We start from the raw sequence: 22837 nt of genomic DNA on the forward strand, positions 1-22837 counted from the left end.
TTAAAAAAAGAATAAGATAAATTCATGGAAGATAGGTTCATCAATGGCTATTAGCCAGGATAGGCAGGGATGGTGTCTCTAACTTCTGTTTGCCAGAAGCTGGAAATGGGCAACAGTGGATGGATCACTTCATAGAATAACAGAGTTGGAAGGGACCTCTGGAGGCCAACTAATCCAACCCCCTGCCCAGAGCAGGACCAATCCCAACTAAATCATCCCAACCAGGGCTTTGTCAAGCCTGACCTTAAAAACTTCTAAGGAAGGGGATTCCACCACCTCCCTAGGTAACGCATTCCAGTGTTTTACCACTCTCCTAGTGAAAAAGTTTTTCCTAATATCCAACCTAAACCTTCCCCACTGCAACTTGAGACCATTACTCCTTGTCCTGTCATCTGCTATCACCGAGAACAGTCTAGAGCCATCCTCTTTGGATCCACCTTTCAGGTAGATAAAAGCAGCTATCAAATCCCCCCTCATTCTTCTCTTCCGTAGACTAAACATCCCCAGTTCCCTCAGCCTCTCCTCATAACTCATGTGTTCCAGTCCCGTAATCATTTTTGTTGCCCTCCGCTGGACTCTCTCCAATTTCTCCACATCCTTCTTGGACTGTGGGGCCCAAAACTGGACACAGTACTCCAGATGAGGCCTCACCAACGTCAAATAGAGGGGAATGATCACGTCCCTCGATCTGCTGGCAATGCCCCTACTTATACACCCCAAAATGCCATTGGCCTTCTTGGCAACAAGGGCACACTGCTGACTCATATCCAGCTTCTCGTCCACTGTCACCCCTAGGTCCTTCTCTGCAGAACTGCTGCCTAGCCATTCGGTCCCTAGTCTGTAGCGGTGCATTGGATTCTTCCGTCCTAAGTGCAAGACTCTGCACTTGTCCTTGTTGAACCTCATCAGATTTCTTTTGGCCCAATCCTCCAATTTGTCTAGGTCCCTCTGTATCCTATCCCTACCCTCCAGCGTATCTACCACTCCTCCCAGTTTAGTGTCATCTGCAAACTTGCTGAGGGTGCAATCCACACCATCCTCCAGATCATTAATGAAGATATTGAACAAAACCGGCCCCAGGACCGACCCTTGGGGCACTCCACTTGACACCGGCTGCCATCTAGACATGGAGCCATTGATCACTACCCGTTGAGCCCGACAATCTAGCCAACTTTCTATCCGCCTTATAGTCCATTCATCCAGACCATACTTCTTTAACTTGCTGACAAGAATACTGTGGGAGACTGTATCAAAAGCTTTGCTAAAGTCGAGGAATAACACGTCCACTGCTTTCCCTTCATCCACAGAACCAGTTATCTCATCATAGAAGGCAATTAGATAGGTCAGGCATGAGTTGCCCTTGGTGAATCCATGCTGACTGTTCCTGATCACTTTCCTCTTGTGTAAGTGCTTCAGGATTGATTCCTTGAGGACCTGCTCCATGATTTTTCCGGGAACTGAGGTGAGGCTGACCAACCTGTAGTTCCCAGGATCATCCTTCTTCCCTTTTTTAAAGATGGGCACTACATTAGCCTTTTTCCAATCTTCCGGGACTTCCCCCGATCACCATGAGTTTTCAAAGATAATGGCCAATGGCTCTGCAATCACATCCACCAATTCCTTTAGCACTCTCGGATGCAACGCATCCGGCCCCATGGACTTGTGCACGTCCAGTTTTTCTAAATAGTTCCGAACCACTTCTTCCTTCACAGAGGGCTGGCCACCTCCTCCCCATGCTGTGCTGCCCAGTGCAGGAGTCTGGGAGCTGACCTTGTTCGTGAAGACAGAGGCAAAAAAAGCATTGAGTACGGTAGCTTTTTCCACATCCTCTGTCACTAGGTTGCCTCCCTCATTTAGTAAGGGGCCCACACTTTCCTTGGGTTTCTTCTTATTGCCAACATACCTGAAGAAACCCTTCTTGTTACTCTTAACATCCCTCGCTAGCTGCAACTCCAGGTGCGATTTAGCCTTCCTGATTCCATTCCTACATGCCCCTGCAATATTTATATACTCATCCCTGGTCATTTGTCCAATCTTCCACTTCTTGTAAGCCTCTTTTTTGTGTTTAAGATCAGCAAGGATTTCACTGTTAAGCCAAGCTGGTCGCCTGCCATATTTACTATTCTTTCTACACATCGGGATGGTTTGTCCCTGTAACCTCAATAAGGATTCTTTAAAATACAGCCAGCTTGATGATTCCCTGTTCTGCTCATTCCCTCTAGAGCACCTAGCATTGGCCATGGTTGGAAGACAGGATACCGGGCTAGATGGACCTTTGGTATGACCTAATTTGGCCATTCTTATGATTGAGGTCTATAAAATCACAACTGGTGTGGAGAAAGTAAATAAGGAAGTGTTTTTTACCACTTCACGTAACACACAAACCAGCATCACCCAATACAATGAATAGCCAACAAGCTTAACACAAGCAGAAGGAAGTCCTTCTTCACACAAGAGAGTCAACCAACCTGGGGATCGCGTGGCCAGGGGATGCTGTGCAGGCTGACCCTATAACTGGATTAATGAAAAGAGGGAGCGACGCTCATGGACGACAGACAGCGGGCAGGGACACAGCGCCACGCTCCCGCAGCCGCCAAGCCCCTCACTGCCAGACGTGGGGACTGGCGCTCCCTCGAGGACTGCCCTGTGCCCTCGGCGCTGGGGCATCGCCCCACCGGGATCGTCCTGACAGGCACACGCTTCCCGGAGCGGGAGATCGCGCCACCCCGGCGGCAACAGGCGAGGCCCTGGGGAGACCGGACCAGCTCTACTAGGGGCGAAGTCGCACGGAGACGGCCCAGCCGGCTCCCCGCTCAGCGCACCGCCCTGCGCGGCCGGGCGCTGCTCGCACACCCCGGGGCGGGCTCTGTGGGGCCGGGGCTCACCCCCCTACCGCCCAGGGGCCGCCTCCATCCCCACGCTCGCGCCCAGGCCCAGCCCCCACGAGGCGTCTGCCTCCCACCCAAGGGCGGGCCGAGGAGGAGATTGATGTACACATGCGCATTGGGTGGAGGGCGCCTTTGACACGCGCCTGCGCGAAGGTTTATCGCGAGACCGGATCGTTTACGACATGACGTCAGACGTTAGTGTATCGGTTCCCTGGCAACAAGTTGGTGCTATGGGCCCGAAGCGGCTGTTGCTCCAGCTCCTGCTATTGCTGCAGCCGCGGTGGGGGGCTGGGACCCCTAGCCCGACCGCGGGGATCGGCCCCGGCCCCTCCAGCCTGACCGCGGGGATCGGCCCCGGCCCCTCCAGCCCGACCGCGGGGATCGGCCCCGGCCCCTCCAGCCCGACCGCGGGGATCGGCCCCGGCCCCGCCAGCCCGACCGCGGGGATCGGCCCCGGCCCCGGCCCCGGCCCCGGCCCCGCCAGCCCGCCAGCGGGGATCGGCCCCGGCCCCTCCAGCCCGACCGCGGGGATCGGCCCCGGCCCCTCCAGCCCCACCGCGGGGATCGGCCCCGGCCCCTCCAGCCCCACCGCGGGGATCGGCCCCGGCCCCGCCAGCCAGACCGCGGGGATCGGCCCCGGGCCCGCCAGCCCGACCGCGGGGGACAGCCCCGGCCCCTCCAGCCCGACCGCGGGGATCGGCCCCGGCCCCGCCAGCCCGACCGCGGGGATCGGCCCCGGCCCCTCCAGCCCGACCGCGGGGATCGGCCCCAGCCCGGCCACCGAACCTGGTGGCATGACTCCGGGGGGAAGTTCAGGGCCCGGACCCCCCAGCCCAGAGGGAGGCAGCTCCGCGGAGCCGGAGCCCAGCGCGACTCCGGGAGTCCAGGGAGACCCATCCGCTCCCGAAGGTGAGGAGGGGCCCACAGTCCCTTCTCGCTCATCCCCAGCAGGACGTTGCCCAGGCCCAGGGTGCGCTCTCCTCCGGCCCAGGCTGTTTCCTCCCTGCCCCATGCCCTGCAAGGAAATGCCCAGGGTCCCCTGTCTGATCTGGACCCAGCCTGTCTCTCCACCCATTCCCAGCAGTACAGTGCTTGGGGTCCCCTCTCACCCTGACCTGGGCTGTCTCCTGACCATTCCCCTGCAGTACAGTGCCTGGGGTTACCTTTCTGCTGACCCAGCCTCCCCTCGCCCCATTCCCTGCACCCTACTGCTTGGGTTCCCCTCTCCATCTGACCTGGCTTGTCACTCTTCCTCATCCCCTTCAGGTCAATACCCAGGGTCCTTTCCCATATCAGCCTATCTTTCCTGAATTTCTCTCCGGCTGGTCTCCCTCACCTACCCCAAGGTCCCCTCTCCCCCTGAACCAGCTTTCCCCACATATCACCTAGAGGACGGAGTCTGGGATCCCCTCTCCCCCTGATCTGGTGTCTCTTTCTCTCTTCTTAGCTTGTTTGCCCACCTGTATCTGCAACCTGCATTCTGGATCCTGTGACATAAACTGCTGCTGTGATACTGACTGTTACCTTGGCTGTGATCTGGGAGACTCAAGGGCTACCTTCTCCTTCTGTCTTCCAGGCAGCACCAGGTAAGGTGTGAGGGACCGGCTTCCTGATGCTCCTCAGTGCTGCATACAGATACCATTGCGAAGCAGTGGTGAAAGGCCCAGGGCAGTGCTGATGCCTGACTGTTGTAATGTATTTTTCCCCCTTTTCAACCCAAGCGGCTAGTCAAAGTCTGGGGCCTAGGAGTAGAAACTGGTGATAGGCAGGTATACCTTTGATGCAGTTTTGTTTATTACAAATGTAATCCACACGCCTCCTGGGTGAGGTGTTCTGTCCTATCTAGTGGTGCCGAGACCACTTAGAGAGAGATTAATGAGTCTGATCTACAGCCTTAGCTAAGGGCTATGGGGCTTTTAGCTCATGCAGTAGAGCAGGGGTGGCCAACCTGAGAAGAAGCCAGAATGTACCAATGTACATTGCCAAAGATCCACAGTAATACATCAGCAGCCCCCCAATCAACTCCGTCCCCGCTTCCAGCACTCCTGCCCACCGGCAGCCCTGCTGATCAGTCCCGTCCCCATCCCTCCCCACACCTCCCGATCAGCTGTTTCGGGGCGTGCAGGAAGCTCTGGGGGGAAAGGGGGAGGAACAAAGCCATGGCAGGCTCTGGGGAAGGGGTGGGATGGGGGCAGGGCTTGTGTCAGAGCCAGGGGTTGAGCAGTGAGGACCCCCTGACCCATTGGGAAGTTGGCACCTGTAGCTCCAGCCCTGGAGACGGTGCCTATACAAGAAGCTGCTGTGATGGGTTGGATCACAGAAACCCCCTGGGAGCTGCCACCTGATGTGCCTAGGCAGCTTAGGATTTCAGTGCCCTGCCTGGTTTGAGCCAGACCCGCTAGCCTGCTGCAAACCCCAGACCCAGGTCTGAACCACGTGCCCCAAAGCTGTAGCTTTAACTGAAAGCAGCTTACAGAAGTGTTCCTGTCTTTAACACTCAATGCCCAACTCCCATTGGGGTCCAAACCCTAAATAAATCTGTTTTACCCTTTATCAGAGTAGCAGCCGTGTTAGTCTATATTCGCAAAAAGAAAAAGGTGTATTTGTGGCACCTTAGAGACTAACCAATTTATTTGAGCATAAGCTTTCGTGAGCTACAGCTCACTTCATCGGATGCATAAAGTGGAAAATGCCGTGAGGATTTTTTATACACACAGACCATGAAAAAATGGGTGTTTATCACTTCAAAAGGTTTTCTCTCCCTCCCCCCACCACTCTCCTGCTGGTAATAGCTTATCTAAAGTGATCACTCTCCTTACAATGTGTATGATAATCAAGGTGGGCCATTTCCAGCACAAATCCAGGTTTAACAAGAACGTCTGAGGAACGGGGGGGGGGGGGGGGTAGGAAAAAACAAGGGGAAATAGGTTCTCTTGCATAATGACTTAGGCTTGAATAGAGACTGGGAAACCTATTTCCCCTTGTTTTCTCCTACCCCCCCGTTCCTCAGACGTTCTTGTTAAACCTGGATTTGTGCTGGAAATGGCCCACCTTGATTATCATACACATTGTAAGGAGAGTGATCACTTTAGATAAGCTATTACCAGCAGGAGAGTGGTGGGGGGAGGGAGAGAAAACCTTTTGAAGTGATAAACACCCATTTTTTCATGGTCTGTGTGTATAAAAAATCCTCACGGCATTTTCCACTTTATGCATCCGATGAAGTGAGCTGTAGCTCACGAAAGCTTATGCTCAAATAAATTGGTTAGTCTCTAAGGTGCCACAAGTACTCCTGTTCTTTTTACCCTGTATAAACATAAATTGTTCGCCCTCTATAACACTGACAGAGAGATATGCACAGCTGTTTGCCCCCTCAGGTATTAATACATACTCTGGGTTAATTAATAAGTAAAAACTGATTTTATTAAATACAGAAAGTAGAATTTAAGTGGTTCTAAGTAGTAACAGACAGAACAAAGTGAATTACCAAGCAAAATAAAATAAAACACACAAATCTATGTCTAATCAAACTGAATACAGATAAAAACCTCACCAGTTCCAGTAAGTTTCCTTTTACAGACTAATCTCCTTCTAGTCCTGGTCCAGCAATTACTCACACCCCCTGTAGTTACTGTCCTTTGTTGCAGTTTCTTTCTTGGAGGTGGAGAGGCTCTCTCTTTAGCCAGCTGAAGACAAAACAGAGGGATCTCCCATGGGCTTAAATAGACTTTCTCTTGTGGGTGGAGACCCCCTCCTCTCTCCTATGCAAAGTCCAGCTCCAAGATGGAGTTCTGGAGTCACCTGGGCAAGTCACATGTCCATGCATGACTCACAGTTTTTACAGGCAGAAGCCATTGCCCACATGGTATCTTGAATGTCCCTAGGAAGACTTCTTATGTGGATTGGAGCATTCCAAGATGAATTGTTCCTTAAGTGTTTCTTGATTGGGCATTTAACTTTGCAAATTCCTTTCTCCAGGAACTGACCAAATCCTCTACTAAGGTAATTTAGAAATCAAGCCAGTACACAGCCAATATTCATAACTTCGAATACAAAAATGATACATGCATACAAATAGGATTAATAGATTCAGTAGATCCTAACCTTTACATAGATATGTTACATGGCATATTTAGCGTAGAACATATTCCAGTTATGTCATATATATTCATAAGTATATTTCCATGAAGCCTTATGGGGGGAACCGTCACAGCCGCATATTAACTTCTGAAGAGCTGCATGTGGCTCCGGAGCCACAGGTTGGCCACCCCTGCAGTAGAGGCTCATGCATTTAGCGTCCCAGGTTCGATCCTACCGCTGAAGACCGGGGTCTGTCGGTGTTACAAAAAGAAAGTACAAAGTTCTGTGTCTCTGAATGCAGAGGGAATCAAATAGCAGGAAATGGCTTTTTTTCCCTGCAGCACTAAGAGCATTCTCGTCTAGGTTTCCTACTGGGTCAGCCACCATGCTTTCAGCTGCTTCTTGAGGCTGTGTGTCTGTCTCAGGCTTTGTCTACACTAGCACTTTTGTCGGCAAAACTTTTGTTGGTCAGGGGTGTGAAAAAACCACACCCCTGACCGATATAAGTTTCACTGACAAAAGTGCCGGTATTGACAGCACTATGTCAGTGGGAGAGCATCTTCTGCTCACATAGCTACCAGCGCTCGTTGGGGGGTGGTTTAATTACGCTGGTGGAAGAGCTCTCTCCCACCGGCATAGAGCAGCTACACAGACGACCTTACAGTGGCTCAACTGCAGTGGTACAGCTGTGCTACTGTACGGTCAGTAGTGTAGACATAGCCTCAGTCAGGTCTGGTCTCAGTTTCTATGTGGTCTCTCTTCCCATACATACACCCCTACCGAAAACAATACTCAGCCAAAAGCTCTTGGGCAGGTTCACATACACCTTTTGTCTTGGGTGGGGCTTATGCTTACAGTTATGTTAATTGAAGGGTGAGTTCACACCTACCAATCTCAATGGGGTTTTTTAACTCTGCTAATAACAACCCTTCTCCTTCTATCTCCCAGGCAGCAATAGTTGAGTTGTGAGGGACTGGCTACTTGATGCCCTTCCGTGTTGCATGCAGACATCTTGGCTAAGCAATGGCTAAGGGACCATGATAATGCTGTTGCCTGACTGAAGTAACTAACATACACATGTGCAAGGAGATTGGGGTCACACTTTGAGTCATCGAATCATAGACGATTAGGGTTGGAAGAGACCTCAGGAGGTCATCTGGTCCAACCCCCTGCTCAAAGCAGGACCAACCCCAACTAAATCATCCCAGCCAGGGCTTTGTCAAGCCAGGCCTTAAAAACCTCTAAGGATGGAGATTCCACCACCTCCCTCAGTAACCCATTCCAGTGCTTCACCACCCTCCTAGTGAAATAGTGTTTCCTAATATCCACCCTAGACCTCCCCCACTCCAACTTGAGACCATTGCTTCTTGTTCTATCATCTGCCACCACTGAGAACAGCCTAGCTCCATCCTCTTTGGAACCCCCCTTCAGGTAGTTGAAGTCTGCTATCAAATCCCCCCCTCACTCTTCTCTTCTGCAGACTAAATAAGACCAGTTCCCTCAGCCTCTCCTCATAAGTCATGTGCCCCAGCCCCCTAATCATTTTCATTGCCCTCGGTGGACTCTCTCCAATTTATCCACATCTTTTCTGTAGTGGGGGGCCCAAAACTGGACGCAGTACTCAAAATGTGGCCTCACCAGTGCCGAATAGAGGAGAATAATCTCTTCCCTCGATCTGCTGGCAATGCTTCTACTAATGTAGCCCAATATGCCGTTAGCCTTCTTGGCAACAAGGGTACACTGTTGACTCATATCCAGCTTCTCATCCACTGTAATCCCTATGTCCTTTTCTGCAGTACTGCCACTTAGCCAGTCAGTCCCCAGCCTGTAGCAGTGCATGGGATTCTTCCGTCCTAAATGCAGGACTGTGCACTTGTCCTTGTTGAACCTCATCAGATTTCTTTTGCCCCAATCCTCCAATTTTTCTCGGTCACTCTAGACCCTATACCTACCCTCCTGTGTATCTACCTCTCCCCCCATCTTAGTGTCATCCACGAACTTGCTGCGGGTGCAATTCATCCCATCATCCAGATCATTAATTAAGATGTTGAACAAAACTGGCCCCAGGACTGACCCCTGGGGCACTCCGCTTGATACCGGCTGCCAACTAAACATTGAGCCGTTGATCACTACCCGTTGAGCCCAACAATCTAGCCAGCTTTCTATCCGCCTTATAGTCCATTCATCCAATCCATATTTTTTTAGCTTGCTGGCAAGAATACTGTGGGAGACCATATCAAAAGCTTTGCTAAAGTCAAGGTATATCATGTCCACCGCTTTCCCCATATCCACAAACTCAGTTATCTCATCATAGAAAGCAATCAGGTTGGTCAGGCATGACTCGCCCTTGGTGAATCCATGTTGACTGTTCCTGATCACTTTCCTCTCCTCCAGATGCTTCAAAATGGATTCCTTGAGTACCTGCTCCATGATTTTTCTGGGGACTGAGGTGAGGCTGACGGGTCTGTCGTTCCCCGGATTCTCCTTCTTCCTTTTTTAAAGATGGGCCCTATATTTTCCCTTTTCCAGTCGTCTGGGACCTCCCCCAATCGCCACAAGTTTTCAAAGATAATGGCCAACGGCTCACATCAGCCTTCTCCCTCAGCACCCTCGGATACATTGCATCTGGCCCCATGGACTTGTGCATGTCCAGCTTTTTCTTTGCTTTCTCACTGTCTGAACACTCCCAACAGAAACTAAAATCCAGACACAGTTATTTTAATATCACTTGGTGTTTGTGTGACCATGTTCAAATGCCTGAGGTCAGTTAAATGATTCTGAGGGAGGAACTGGGGATGTTTGGGCAGGGCTTATACATTGTCATGACAGTTTTGCAAGGCTGGACATGATGACTTTATAATGAAATTATTAGGGATGGCAACTGAGAGGCAGGGGATAGGGAGACAGATTGGAGAGAAGGGGGAGGAGGTTGGGATGGGCTGGGCTGTTCTAGAAAGGGGGAGATGTGGTAGAAGGCTCGTACTCCTGCGATTATATTGCATTGTAAAGAATCCTAAAGTGCCTCGCAAATATACAGTTCACTTCTCACCCACAGCTCCTTCTAGGGTGAGACACTAACTGTCTAATTGTTTAATAATGCAAAACATTATTTTTAATGTTTAATAATGCAATACAGTTTGTGTTAGGAAATTAAGAAGAATTCGGTATCCAGTTGGTTGGGGGGCGGAGGGACATGGAATGTAAATGTATCCTTAGCGTTAGCTCTCTCTCTCTTCTGTTTTTTGTGCAGAATTGTGAACCAAGTGTGCGTGGAGAAGTCTCTTATTTTCAGAAATAACACCCCTCATCACACTGAAATCGTCACTGACCCCAGCGGATATGAGTCTCTGTTCTGTGTGCAGCTGAGTGATTGTAAGTAGTCTTACCCTCGGCACACTGAATTCCCAAGTTCTCCCTGATCAGGGAATCTGATCTGTAACATCTCGTGAATATGAGGGGTGAACAGTCAGCTGTTCCACAGCACTTGCCAGCATCACTACAGGCCCAGGTGGGAGGAGGAGTTATGCGCCTTTGAGCTGAAGCTGGCCAAGAAATCTACAAGACTGCTACAAGGTATTATTGAGGCCAAGAGCTCAATGAGATTTAAAAAGTTAAGACATTTATGAGGATAATTATAACATTCACAAGGATAGTAAAGAAGATGAGAATGCTATAAGGGGTATAAACCTTCTGGCTTCATGGCATGAATCTTGAGTTAGAAAGCAGCTGCCCCAGGGGCATGTTACTCCATAATGGGCTGTTATGTGTTTTCTTGCATCTTCCTCTGAAGCATTTGGCAGTGACCATTGTCAGAGACTGGAGACCAGACTAGATGAGCCAATAGTCTGATCTAATCTGACAATTTCTGTATTATGTTACTGTGCCTGCCCCTGAGTCTCCCTACTAGTTTGTATTTTTAAGTTCACATTTCCTTATTGTATAATATGTTTTTCATTCACCTATTGCTCTTTCAAGGATCTGTTCAAATATGCAGATTCATACGGCCTACACTCAGCTGGCTAGGAAAACAAAAATATTTTACTTACTTGCTATGGGCCTGAGCCAAAGTGCTTTGAAGTCAGTATATCACATTATATAATATATATACCAATGTAACAATTTCTCTTTCAAAGAGCCTGCAGAGGTTTATCAGCCATGTGGTATTTCTTTTTCTGGATCATGGTGATGATATTAAAAATTTATATAAAACAGGGAATAAACCCATCTACAGGTCTAGTTTTTGGGTTTTTTTTCCACCTCATGGATTCTAAAACATGCTTCTCCTGTAGAGTAACTCCTCGCTTAACGTTGTCCCAGTTAACGTTGTTTCATTGCTGATCTATTAGAGAACATACTTATTTAAATTTGCGCAATGTTTGCTTATAACGTTGTTTGGCCCTGGGGGCTTGGAACCAGGTTGGGCTGGCAGCCCCCATATCAGCTCTCCTCCACCCCCCCAGCCCCTCCCGCCCATCAGCAGCCCCATGGATCAACAACTTCCCCCTCCCTCCCTGCACCTCCCGCCTGCAGCAATCATCTGTTTGGCGGCATTCAGGAGGCTCTGGAGGGGAGGGGCAGGGAGCGAGGATGTCGCGTACTAGGTGATATACTAGCTAAAGCAGCCCCCTGCTTCTTCAATTCATATTTCAGCTCACCAAAAGTTAAGGCCAAAATTTTCAAGGGTGTCTTTTAATATTGTGCGCCTTAATATTTAGGTGACCATCTTATGAGGAGATAACTGGCTCTGTGGATATGGGGAAAGCAGTGGACATGATATATCTTGACTTTAGCAAAGCTTTTGTTATGGTTTCCCACGGTATTCTTGCCAGCAAGCTAAAAAAATATGGATTGGCTGAATGGACAATAAGGTGGATAGAAAGTTGGCTGGATTGTTGGGCTCAACAGGTAGTGATCAATGGCTCGATGTCTAGTTGGCAGCCGGTATAAAGCGGAGTGCCCCAGGGGTCAGTCCTGGGGCAGATTTTGTTCAACGTCTTAATTAATGATCTGGATGATGGGATGGATTGCACCCTCAGCAAGTTCGTGGATGACATTAAGATGTGGGGAGAGGTAGATACACTGGAGGGCAGGGATAGGGTCCAGAGTGGCCGAGAGAAATTGGAGGATTGGACCAAAAGAAATCTGATGAGGTTCAACAAGGACAAGTGCACAGTCCTGCATTTAGGACGGAAGGATCCCATGCACGGCTACAGGCTGGGGGCTGGCTGGCTAAGCAGCAGTTCTGCAGAAAAGGACCTGGGGATTACAGTGGACGAGAAGCTGGATATGAGTCAACAGTGTACCCTTGTTGCCAAGAAGGCTAACGGCATATTGGGTTGTATTAGTAGGAGCATTGCCAGCAGATCTAGGGAAGTGATTATGCCCCTCTATTCAGCACGGGTGAGGCCACATCTGGAGTATTGTGTCCAGTTTTGGGCCCCCCACTACAGAAAGGATGTGAACAAATTGGAGAGAGTCCACCGAGGGCAACAAAAATGATCAGGGGGCTGGGGTACTTGACTTACGAGGAGAGGCTGAGGGAAAGGGGCTTGTTTAGTCTGCAGAAGAGAAGAGTGAGGGGGGGATTTGATAGCAGACTTCAACTACCTGAAGGGGGGTTCCAAAGAGGATGGAGCTAGGCTGTTCTCAGTGGTGGCAGATGATAGAACAAGAGGCAATGGTCCCAAGTTGGAGTGGGGGAGGTCTAGGTTGGATATTAAGAAACATTATTTCACTAGGGGGGTGGTGAAGCACTGGAATGGGTTACTGAGGGAGGTGGTGGAATCGCCTTCCTTAGAGGTTTTTAAGGCCTGGCATGACTAAGCCCTGGCTGGGATGATTTAGTTGGGGTTGGTCCTGCTTTGAGTAGGGGGTTGGACTAGATACCTCCTGAGGTCTCTTCCAACCCCAATCTTCTATGATTCTATGATCTTGTGATGCATGGGGCCTGATTTAAAAAAACAAAACAAAATATGCATCTCCAATTTAATGAAGGTGTAGGCACTCAGCACTTCTTAAAATCAGACCATCGAGGTCTTAAGTTGGGTACTGAGAAACAGAGGTACCCATGATCAGAGTGATTTGGAAAATTTTGTCCGGAGGCACTTGCTCAAGATCAGACAAAGTCTGTGGCAGAGGCAAGAACAGAGCTCAGATTTCCTTATTCTCTGTTTTGTGCCTTAACTTGAAGACCATCTTCCTTCCCCTTGGAATAGTCTCTACTTCTCCTTCTTGAGAAAATGGTGTTTTGTGGCTTTTTATCATCAAAAGGAAACAGATTTCCGAAATCCTTGCATGTCATACAGCCTGTTGCTGAACCTGGGCTGCAGTGATGATGGCTGAAACAGGAATAGTTCCACCAAGCAAGGGTGCAGTGACCCACACAGAGAATGCCATTGGGTTGAGCATTGGACCTTGCTTTGCTTGGCCAAAAAATAAGTGTTTACCAATCATATTTGAGATACCTCAGTTATTTCACTATACATAGAATAGCACATAATGGTTAGTGTCTCAGATATACTCCTGGGGAAATTCTGTGCCAAAAAATTAAAAATTCTGTGCACAGTATTTTAAAATTCTGCATATTTTGTCAAAATAACACAATATAATCACACCAGTTTCAGTTATTTTGGTGATTTATTTCAAAATACCTGTCAGCAAATATGTCTGTAACAATACAGACAACAAAAAAGATTCAGGAAATGTTTTTTGACAAATAAATTTCTTACTAGGCACATTAATAGAGAACTTTGAATAATAATTCATTTAAACTACAATACAGGAGCATATTTCCCGCACCCCTCAGAAGCAGTGCAAAGGCTCAGGGGAGTCAGAGGTAATGGGGGAGCTAAGGGAAAGGGAAGTAATTGCTGGGAAGGAACCTGGGAGTGAACCTGGAGGGGTGTGGGTGGGAGAATTGTGGAACAGTTTTTTTTGTGGTGGGAGGAATTGTTAGGGACTTGGGGAGCCTCCCCCATGCAAACCTTGCCAGACCCCTAGCCTCTCCTGTTCAGTCAGGCACATTTTCCCCTGTCCCCATGTGGCCCTGCACCCTCATTTCCCCCCTGTTCCCCTATGTTCTGCATCCTCACCCAGCCAGGTATGCCTTCCCCTGGCCCAGTGTGTCCCTGCATCCCCACTCCCCATTCAGCTAGGCATAGCTGCCTCTGTCCTCTTGTGTCCCTGCACTCCCATTCAGCCTGTCTCAATGTTATCACACCACTAGCTCCTGTTCCCCCACCTCAGTCTGTCCCCCCCACTAGCTCTTCTGAACCCCAGTCTGTGTGACCCCCCAGCAGCACCGTGTGCCCTGCTCCATCCATCCTGCCCATATCCTGTGCCTTCTCACCTGGCTATGCAAGCAGGCAGGGCATTGTGAGGAAGGCAGCCTCTGCCCCCTCTCTCTCCACAGCTGGCTTCTCTGGCCAGTGAGCGAGCTGCCCTCTCTTCTGGTGCCAAATCAGCCCTTGGTGAATGAAACATGTAACTGCAGCATGACCCCACTCGCAGCTTCACTTTGTCTCCCCATCTGAATCAATTATTCTGTGGGTGGGAGGGGGAATCTGTGGGGGACATAAATTCTGCGTTTTGTAGCCTTTTATTTTATTTTAAGTGAATTTTGTAATCTGGTATTCCACCACCATAGGTTTGGCTCTGATGGCTACAGTTTCAAGCTTAACAGAGTGAATGTCAGCTCTGCTACTTGCTTCAGATTTAGAGTCCCTGGGAACACATAAAGACCACGGGTAGTGATCACACATACATTCACAAGTACAAGGTCTAATCTGTTTTACAAGTTTTATTAAAGTTACGATTACCCAAACGTATAGAAATTCTATACAGACCTATGCACAAGTTACAAATATAGTTATACTCCCATCCTTAACAACAGTGTTAGGGTCTGATGGGTCGCTAATGGCTTGATCATCGGTAGAGGGATGGTTCCTGCTGGAATCTCCCATAGGAAGCTCAATTTTCCCATTCTGGGCATCCCGTTTTTATGATGTGATTCTGTCTATACCTACATTCTGCGCATGTCCATAAAAGTGTCAACCCTCTTTTCTCTTATTGGTCTGTGTCTCCTGGAAACTTAAGAGACCCCAATTTTCTATAGGCTATATACGTTCCCTTTATTCTCATTAGCACTGATGCACAACATGTATCCTGTGGTTAAGGTACATGTCAGACAGATGCGCCTTTACAATATTTTTATGATCTAATATTAATCTTCTGGGTAATTTTGTGCAATATTACCACTTGGTACCACTTTTCCCATAATTTTAGGGCATCGGGTTATTTTCCGGTCACTTATGTCATCATTTCTTGTCTCCAAGGCTTAAAATAGCTAAGCTAAATTCTTGCAAGCCTCAGCCTACAGGTTCTTGTGTTTCAACTTTTCTTACTCATATCTAATATTTGGTTCCTCTAAATACTGATCAATCTTACACTTTTATAATCCTACAAATTCATTCTAGTTAACGTACAGTGAATATGTATAACATATTGATTCATCTTAACATTACACAATAAATGAATAATAACTAAAATCATTGGCTACAGTTTGTGCAGTGGTGCACTATTCCCCCAGGAGTACAGATACCACCATTGTCCTCTCTAAAGACTTCTTTCTGCTCTAATCTTAGAGCCTCTCCTTTCAAATTCTAAGGCCAGAAAGGATCACTGTGATCATCTAGTCTGATCTCTAGCATAACATACACCAACCTCACTTTTCTTGACCCCGGATGGTTTTCCAAGATTTTATCACTACTGTTTTTATTTACATCTTGGGGATGGGAGAGGGCTGTATTTCTGAAAGGTCAAACAGGTGCGTAAGAAACAGTCATGCTTTCAGCCCACTCGGACAAAGTTGGTGAACTGAAAAGAGACAAAGAAACAAGAATTGGTAAAGTTGAGTGATACCGCTCCACATCTTCTACTCACCACTTTGCTGTAGGGCAGGCAGACAACACTTTCAAGGGAGCCTGGGTTTGAGTTGCCTCCCTTGCTTCGGGGTTCATTCATTCACTCCTACAAGATATTGCTGAGCCCAAGGGCCTAGAAGGATTTTAAAAAGTGTTAGATGTTTATATAGTGGAGAATATCCAGAATTGTATCATATAAGAAAAAATGTAAGGGATATAAACCCTCCTCTTTTCAGTGCAAAAGACAATTGCTAAGGCTGAGGGGGGGGTAGGTTACCCTTGGGGTATGTTACTCGGTAATTGCAGGGCTTTGGAACTGTGCTCTGCTCCAGCTCCAGGCAAAAACCTGCAGCTCCACTGCTCCGGAGCTGCTCCGTGCTCCAGCTCTGGGCTCCGCTCCAATGCCCTGTGTAATTGTTCACTTTGATGTTTCTTTCCCCTGCCTTTCAAGCATCTGGTACTGGCCACTTTTGGAAATTTTGACCTAGAACTCACAAGTTCTGTCCTGACACCTGTACAGTACAGTCCTTTCTGAGAAGATCCTGCTTTTAGAAGGGAATTCGATGATTTAAAAAAACCCTCAAATATTCATAGATTTTAAGGCCAGAAGTATAATCTTGTAATTTGACCTCTGGCATAACAGGCTAGAGAACTTTACCCAGTAATTCCTGCATCAAACCCCTAATTTCTGTTGGGGTACAGCCTATATTTTTAGAAAGACAATAAGTCTTGATTTAAAAAAAGAAAAGGAGTACTTGTGGCACCTTAGAGACTAACCAGTTTATATGAGCATAAGCTTTCGTGAGCTACAGCTGTGGCTCACGAAAGCTTATGCTCAAATAAATTGGTTAGTCTCTAAGGTGCCACAAGTACTCCCTTTTCTTTTTGCGAATACAGACTAACACGGCTGTTACTCTGAAACCAGTCTTGATTTAAAGACACAAAACCTTAAAGTGATGTAGATTCCACCACATCCCTAGTTAAATTATTCCAATGGCTAATAACTCACAGTTTAAAATTTGCACCTTATTTCTGGTCTGAATTTGTATAGTTTCAGTTTCGAGCCATTGGATCTTGTTATGTATTCTGCTAGATTAAAGAGTCGTCTCTCAGAAATCTCTCCCAATGTAGGTACTGGTAAGCCATGATAAAACTGCTTCTTAACCTTCTCTTGGATAAGAACATAAGAACGGCCATACTGGGTCACACGTGGCCCATCAGGGTAATCCGCTGGCGGGCCACAAGACAGTTTGTTTACGAATCATAGAATCATAGACTTTAAGGTCAGAAAGTACCATTATGATCGTCTAGTCTGACTTCCTGCACAATGCAGGCCACAGAATCTCACGCACTCACTCCTGTAACAAATCCCTAACCTTTGTCTGAGCTACCGAAGTCCTCAAATCGTGGCTTAAAGACTTCAAGGTGCAGAGAATCCTCCAGCAAGTGACCCGTGCCCCACGCTGCAGAGGAAGGCGAAAAAATCCCAGGGCCTTTGCCAATCTGCCCTGGAGGAAAATTCCTTCCCAACCCCAAATATGGCTATCCGCTAAACCCTGAGAATGTGGGCAAAGCTCACCAGCCAGACACCCAGGAAAGAATTCTCTGTAGTAACTCAGATCCCACGCCATATAACATCCCATCACAGGCTACTGGGCATATTTACTGCTAATAGTCAAAGATCAATTAATTGCCAAAATGAGGCTATCCCATCATACCATCCCCTCCATAAACTTATCAAGCTTAGTCTTGAAGCCAGATATGTCTTTTGCCCCCACTGCTCCCCTCGGAAGGCTGTTCCAGAACTTCACTCCTCTGATGGTTAGAAACCTTCGTCTAATTTCAAATCTAAACTTCCTGATGGCCAGTTTATATCCATTTGTTCTTGTGTCCACATTGGTACTGAGCTTAAATAATTCCTCTCCCTCCGTGGTATTTATCCCTCTGATATATTTATAGAGAGCAATCATATCTCCTCTCAGCCTTCTTTTGGTTAGGCTAAGCAAGCCAAGCTCTCTGAGTCTCCTTTCGTAACACAAGTTTTCCATTCCTCGGATCATCCTAGTAGCCCTTCTCTGTACCTGTTCCAGTTTGAATTCACCCTTTTTAAACAAGGGAGGTCAGAACTGCACACAATATTCTAGATGAGGTCTCACCAGTGCCTTGTATAACGGTACTAACACCTCGTTATCTCTAGTGGAAATACCTCGCCTGATACATCCCAAGACCGCATTAGCTTTTTTCACGGCCATATCACATTGGCAGCTCATAGTCATTCTGTGATCAACCAATACTCCGAGGTCCTTCTCCTCCTCTGTTTCTTCCAAGTGATGTGCCCCGAGCTTACAACAGAACTTCTTGTTATTAATCCCTAAATGCATGACCTTGCACTTTTCACTGTTAAATTTCATCCTATTACTTTTACTCCAGTTTACAAGGTCATCCAGATCTTCCTGTATGATATCCCAGTCTTTCTCTGTATTGGCAATACCTCCCAGCTTTGTGTCATCCGCAAACTTCATTAGCATATTCCCACTTTTTGTGCCAAGGTCAGTAATAGAAAGATTAAATAAGATTGGTCCCAAAACCAATCCCTGAGGAACTCCACTAGTAACCTCCTTCCAGCCTGACAGTTCACCTTGCAGTGTGACCCGTTGTAGTCTCCCCTTTAACCAGTTCCTTATCCACATTTCAATTTTCATGTTGATCCCCATCTTTTCCAATTTAGCTAATAATTCCCCATGTGGAACCATATCAAATGCCTTACTGAAATCAAGGTAAATTAGATCCACTGCATTTCCTTTGTCTAAAAAATCTGTTACCTACTCAAAGAAGGAAATCAGGTTGATTTGGCATGATGTACCTTTTGTAAAACCATGTTGTATTTTGTCCCAATTACCATTGACCTCAATGTCCTTAACTACTTTCTCCTTCAAAATTTTTTCCAAGACCTTGCATACTACAGATGTCAAACTAACAGGCCTGTAGTTACCTGGATCACATTTTTTTCCCTTTCTTAAAAATAGGAACTATGTTAGCAATTCTCCAGTCATATGGTACAACCCCTGAGTTTACAGATTCATTAAAAATTCTTGCCTGCAGCTTCCAGTGGCTGCAGTTCGCCATTCCCGGCCAATGGGAGCTGCGGGAAGCGGCAGCCAGCACGTCCTTGCAGTCCATGCTGCTTCCCGCAGCTCCCATTGGCTGGGAATGACAAACCTCAGCCACTGGGAGTTATGGGCAACTGTGCCTGTGCACGGTCAATGTAAACAAACTGCCTCGTGGCCCGCCAGCGGATTACCCTGATGGACCGCAGGTTGCCCACCACTGCCCTACAGTGTCCCCAGGCATCTGTTGCCCTGCTGTGAGGATGGAGGGAGTGTTATTTATGCTGGTTCCCTTCTCCCAGCTCATTCCCCGTTGGTTGGGAGGAGTGTGGAGCCTTGCCCTTCCCTCTCTGCAAGGATCATGGCCCTTAAAGGATACAGTGGCAGGATTTCCTCCCAAGAACTGCTCATTCCCAGGACTGTTTCCTCCCCACACCCCATTTGGTCCTTATATTGGACCTTTTGAACCACTGAAGGGCCAAACCACATCGTGGGGTGAGCTAACGACTAATACTGTGCTACTGCCTTTGAGGAGCAAACTGCCCCATCACATCCTCACTTACAATTACTTAGAGATTTATCATTTAATCAGTTTTAAATTAACTTAATATGGGCTACATTGGTTTGTATAGTGCTAATTTTCACTAAAATCAGAATGTCACGTGGGACTAAGTCAAATGCTTTACAGAAGTCTAAGCATATTATGTCACGGTTGCCTTTATCAACCATACTCGTATTGTAATTAAAAAAAAGATAAAATTTGTTTGACACAACATATTTTCCCTGAAATCATGTTGATTGGTATTAAATATACTACCGTCCTTTACGAATTGCATATCAGCTTTTCCTTGATTTTGCCTGGCCTTGATGTCAGGCTAACGAGCCTATATTTACCCAAGTCATCCCTTTTAGAATAGTGGCACAACATTAGCCTTTCCACAATCATTGTCTAGTGATTTGATGGAGGATTTGTTTGTTTTTTCCCTCCCCATCTTTAGCAAAGTTGAACTATTTCCAGCAGCCGCAGAAAGTTAAAAAATCAGATTTCTCTGTGTTCTTGGCACAATATGGCGGACCATCATTCATTCCACCATCACAAGACCAGCCATCTTCCTCTGCCTTTTACCGGGTGAGTTGGAAGAGCACTCACAAAAATCTAATTGTTTTTCTCTGGGGTTCTTGGTGGCAGCAAGGAGGATATAAGAATGTCATACGGAGTTAGATCACTGCTCCATCTAACCCACTACAGTGGCTGGTGCCAGATGAACAGAACTGAGCAATTTGGAGTGATCCATTCTTTGTTGTCCAGTCCCAGCTTCTGGCAGTTAGAGGTTTAGGGACACCCAGAGTATGGTGTTGCGTCCCTGACCATTTGGCTAATAGCCATTGATGGACCTAGCCTTCATGAATTTAGGTAATCCTTTTTCAATACAGTTATACTTTTGGCCTTCTCAACTTCTGATGGCAACAGTGTGTGTTAAGGAAATACTTCCTTATGTTTGTTTTAAACTTGCTGCCTATTAATTTCATTGGATGACCCCTGGTTCTTGCGCTATGTGAAGGGGTAAATAACACTTCCCTATTCACTTTCTCCACACCATTCATGATTTTATAGCGTCCAGCCTCCCATCCATCCTCCTCCTTCCCAGGGGTAAAACGGGAAGCGTGCTTCCCACCAAACTTAAACCCCTCTGCCTATGATCTGTACCTAATAGATGCTTGGGATTGTTCAAATTTATCAGCAAAAATTGCAAGTTCTTCGACCGTTTTTACCTTTTTATCCCATAAACACTGTTTTACATCGTCATTAGACATATTCAGGAACTGTTCCTGAGCCACCAAATCAGACATTTCTTTAAAGGTTGGAATACCTTTTCCCCTTACCCACTTATCCAGTAAATCTTTCATTTGGTTTACATATGCCACATTACTCAATCCAGCCCCTCTCTTAAGGCTTCTAAATTTTACTCTATAAATTTCAGGTGTAATCTGAAACTGTTTTAAAACCAATTCCTTAAATTTACCATAATTTGAAGCATCATCAGTTGACATTTTATTAAATATATCCAGAGCTCTCACAGAGAATTTTGCAACCAAAGAGCTCGTCTGTTGATCCTCAGGAATCTCATGGAGCACACCCAGCCTCTCAAAGGTGATGAAATATTCAATAATGTCCCCAGACTTGCTGTATGCAGGACACAACTGCTCCCACTTGTGGATTTTTGGAGAGGTGGAGCCCCACAGTGTGGGGTTCTGTTTCCTCCATTCCATTAAGGCCAGTTCATGCTTTCTGTCTTTTTCTTTCTCCTTGTGGCGTTCCCCTGGTGTTATCTGGACTGGTGATCTGCTAGGCCACTCCAATACTCGACTCTGGGAGCCAGCCTTACTTTGCTTTGCTGTGAGAACCCCCACTCCTGGGATGTTCACGCACAGCCTCTGGCATGTAAACTGCTCCCAGCTATATGAGTGGGCACTTTTGGCCAGCTTGGATTGTGCAATAGAGTGACACTAGCCAACATCTCCGGTCCCAGACACAGCCCTAGGAACCTCCGTCTTGCAGTGTCCAGTTATGCTCACTGGATGCTGCAAGCTTATATGAGTTCATCAATTTAACAAAGAAATTGATATGTTCCAGGCTTGTTATCCCAAGGGGAGTCTCTGACATGCTTCAAACCCAATGCATTGCTTCAGGTAGAATAAACAAACAAATTTATTCACGACAAAAGGTAGATTTTAAGTGATTATAAGTCAAAGCACAACAAGTCAGATTTGGTCAAACGAAATAAAAGCAAAACGCGTTCTAAGCTGATCTTAACAGTTTCAATGCCCTTACAAACTTAGGTTTCAGAGTAGCAGCCATGTTAGTCTGTATTCGCAAAAAGAAAAGGAGTACTTGTGGCACTTTAGAGACTAACCAATTTATTTGAGCATAAGCATTCGTGAGCTACAGCTCACTTCATCGGATGCATCCGATGAAGTGAGCTGTAGCTCAGAAAAGCTTATACTCAAATAAATTTGTTAGTCTCTAAGGTGCCACAAGTACTCCTTTTCTTCTTACAAACTTAGATGCTTCTCACCACAGCCTGGCTGGTTGCCCTTCAGCCAAGCTCTCCCCTTTGATCAGCGCTTCAGTCGCTTGGTGGTGATGTCTGTAGATGGAGGTGGAAGAGAGAGGAAGAGCATGGCAAACGTCTCTCCCTTTTATTATGTTCTTTCTTCCCTCTTGGCTTTGCCACCCCCCTTCAGGGTCAGGTGATCATTACCTCATCATAGTCCCTGACTGACCAAGGGAAGGGGGGTGACTTACTTGAGAGTCCAACAGATCCTTTGTTGCTGCCTAGGCCAGTGTCCTTTGTTCCTGTGAGGCTGGGCTGGGTATTCTGGGAACCCCTTGGTTAAATGATCACCAATTAGTTTGAGTCACTAACTCTACCCCTGTACCCCCAAAATGAGGCACACCAAATTTCAGGGCAATCCAAGTAGCCATGCAGGTTTTAGAGCACTTCAAAGAGTCAAGCTTTAAACAGAAGCTGGTTTAAACCTTAACTCTAGCAGACCTGATGGTTTGCTATAATTCCTTTCTGCATTGATGGTATTCAGACCCTTGCACTTGGTACTGGTGTTCCATGAACACTTTGTAAATTCTCCACATTTCCTTTTCAGGCTGGTGATCCAATCCAGACCTATTTTGCTGCATCGTCTGTACTGAGCACACTAAGACAGCCAGTGGGAATGGGTGCCAATGGACTTTGCATTGATGGGAATCATGCTGGTGAGTGCGGTGGTGGTAGCAGTTCCAGCTTTATTGAGGATGACATTTCCTACTGATATTTTTTGTGTC

The 22837-nt window shown here is 47.1% G+C and overlaps 2 protein-coding genes across 5 annotated transcripts in view; one reads left to right on the forward strand and one right to left on the reverse strand.

The window, feature by feature from the left end:
* The window catches only part of ENTPD1 (ectonucleoside triphosphate diphosphohydrolase 1), a 105037-nt gene extending 102092 nt beyond the window's left edge, over positions 1–2945 (reverse strand). Inside the window, exon 1 of the mRNA XM_037903614.2 lies at positions 2469–2945. The gene's annotated coding sequence lies outside the window, so the exon portion shown is untranslated. The remainder of the gene's footprint in view (positions 1–2468) is intronic.
* A 94-nt stretch (positions 2946–3039) lies between these two features.
* The window catches only part of LOC102947972 (tectonic-3), a 62057-nt gene continuing 42259 nt past the window's right edge, over positions 3040–22837 (forward strand). The window contains exons 1-6 of one of the 4 annotated variants that reach the window (XM_043552399.1): positions 3040–3192; positions 3508–3797; positions 4465–4474; positions 10219–10340; positions 19995–20125; positions 22660–22768. In XM_043552399.1, the coding sequence (XP_043408334.1) occupies positions 3071–3192; positions 3508–3797; positions 4465–4474; positions 10219–10340; positions 19995–20125; positions 22660–22768 (784 nt within the window). In that variant the 5' untranslated portion in view covers positions 3040–3070. Of the gene's footprint in view, positions 3193–3507; positions 3798–4335; positions 4475–10218; positions 10341–19994; positions 20126–22659; positions 22769–22837 lie in introns of all 4 variants that reach the window. The other 3 variants (XM_043552398.1, XM_037903611.2, XM_037903612.2) reach the window with 3 other exon arrangements.

This window comes from Chelonia mydas, chromosome 7 (genome assembly GCF_015237465.2).
Source record: "Chelonia mydas isolate rCheMyd1 chromosome 7, rCheMyd1.pri.v2, whole genome shotgun sequence".
Lineage (NCBI taxonomy): Eukaryota > Metazoa > Chordata > Testudines > Cheloniidae > Chelonia > Chelonia mydas.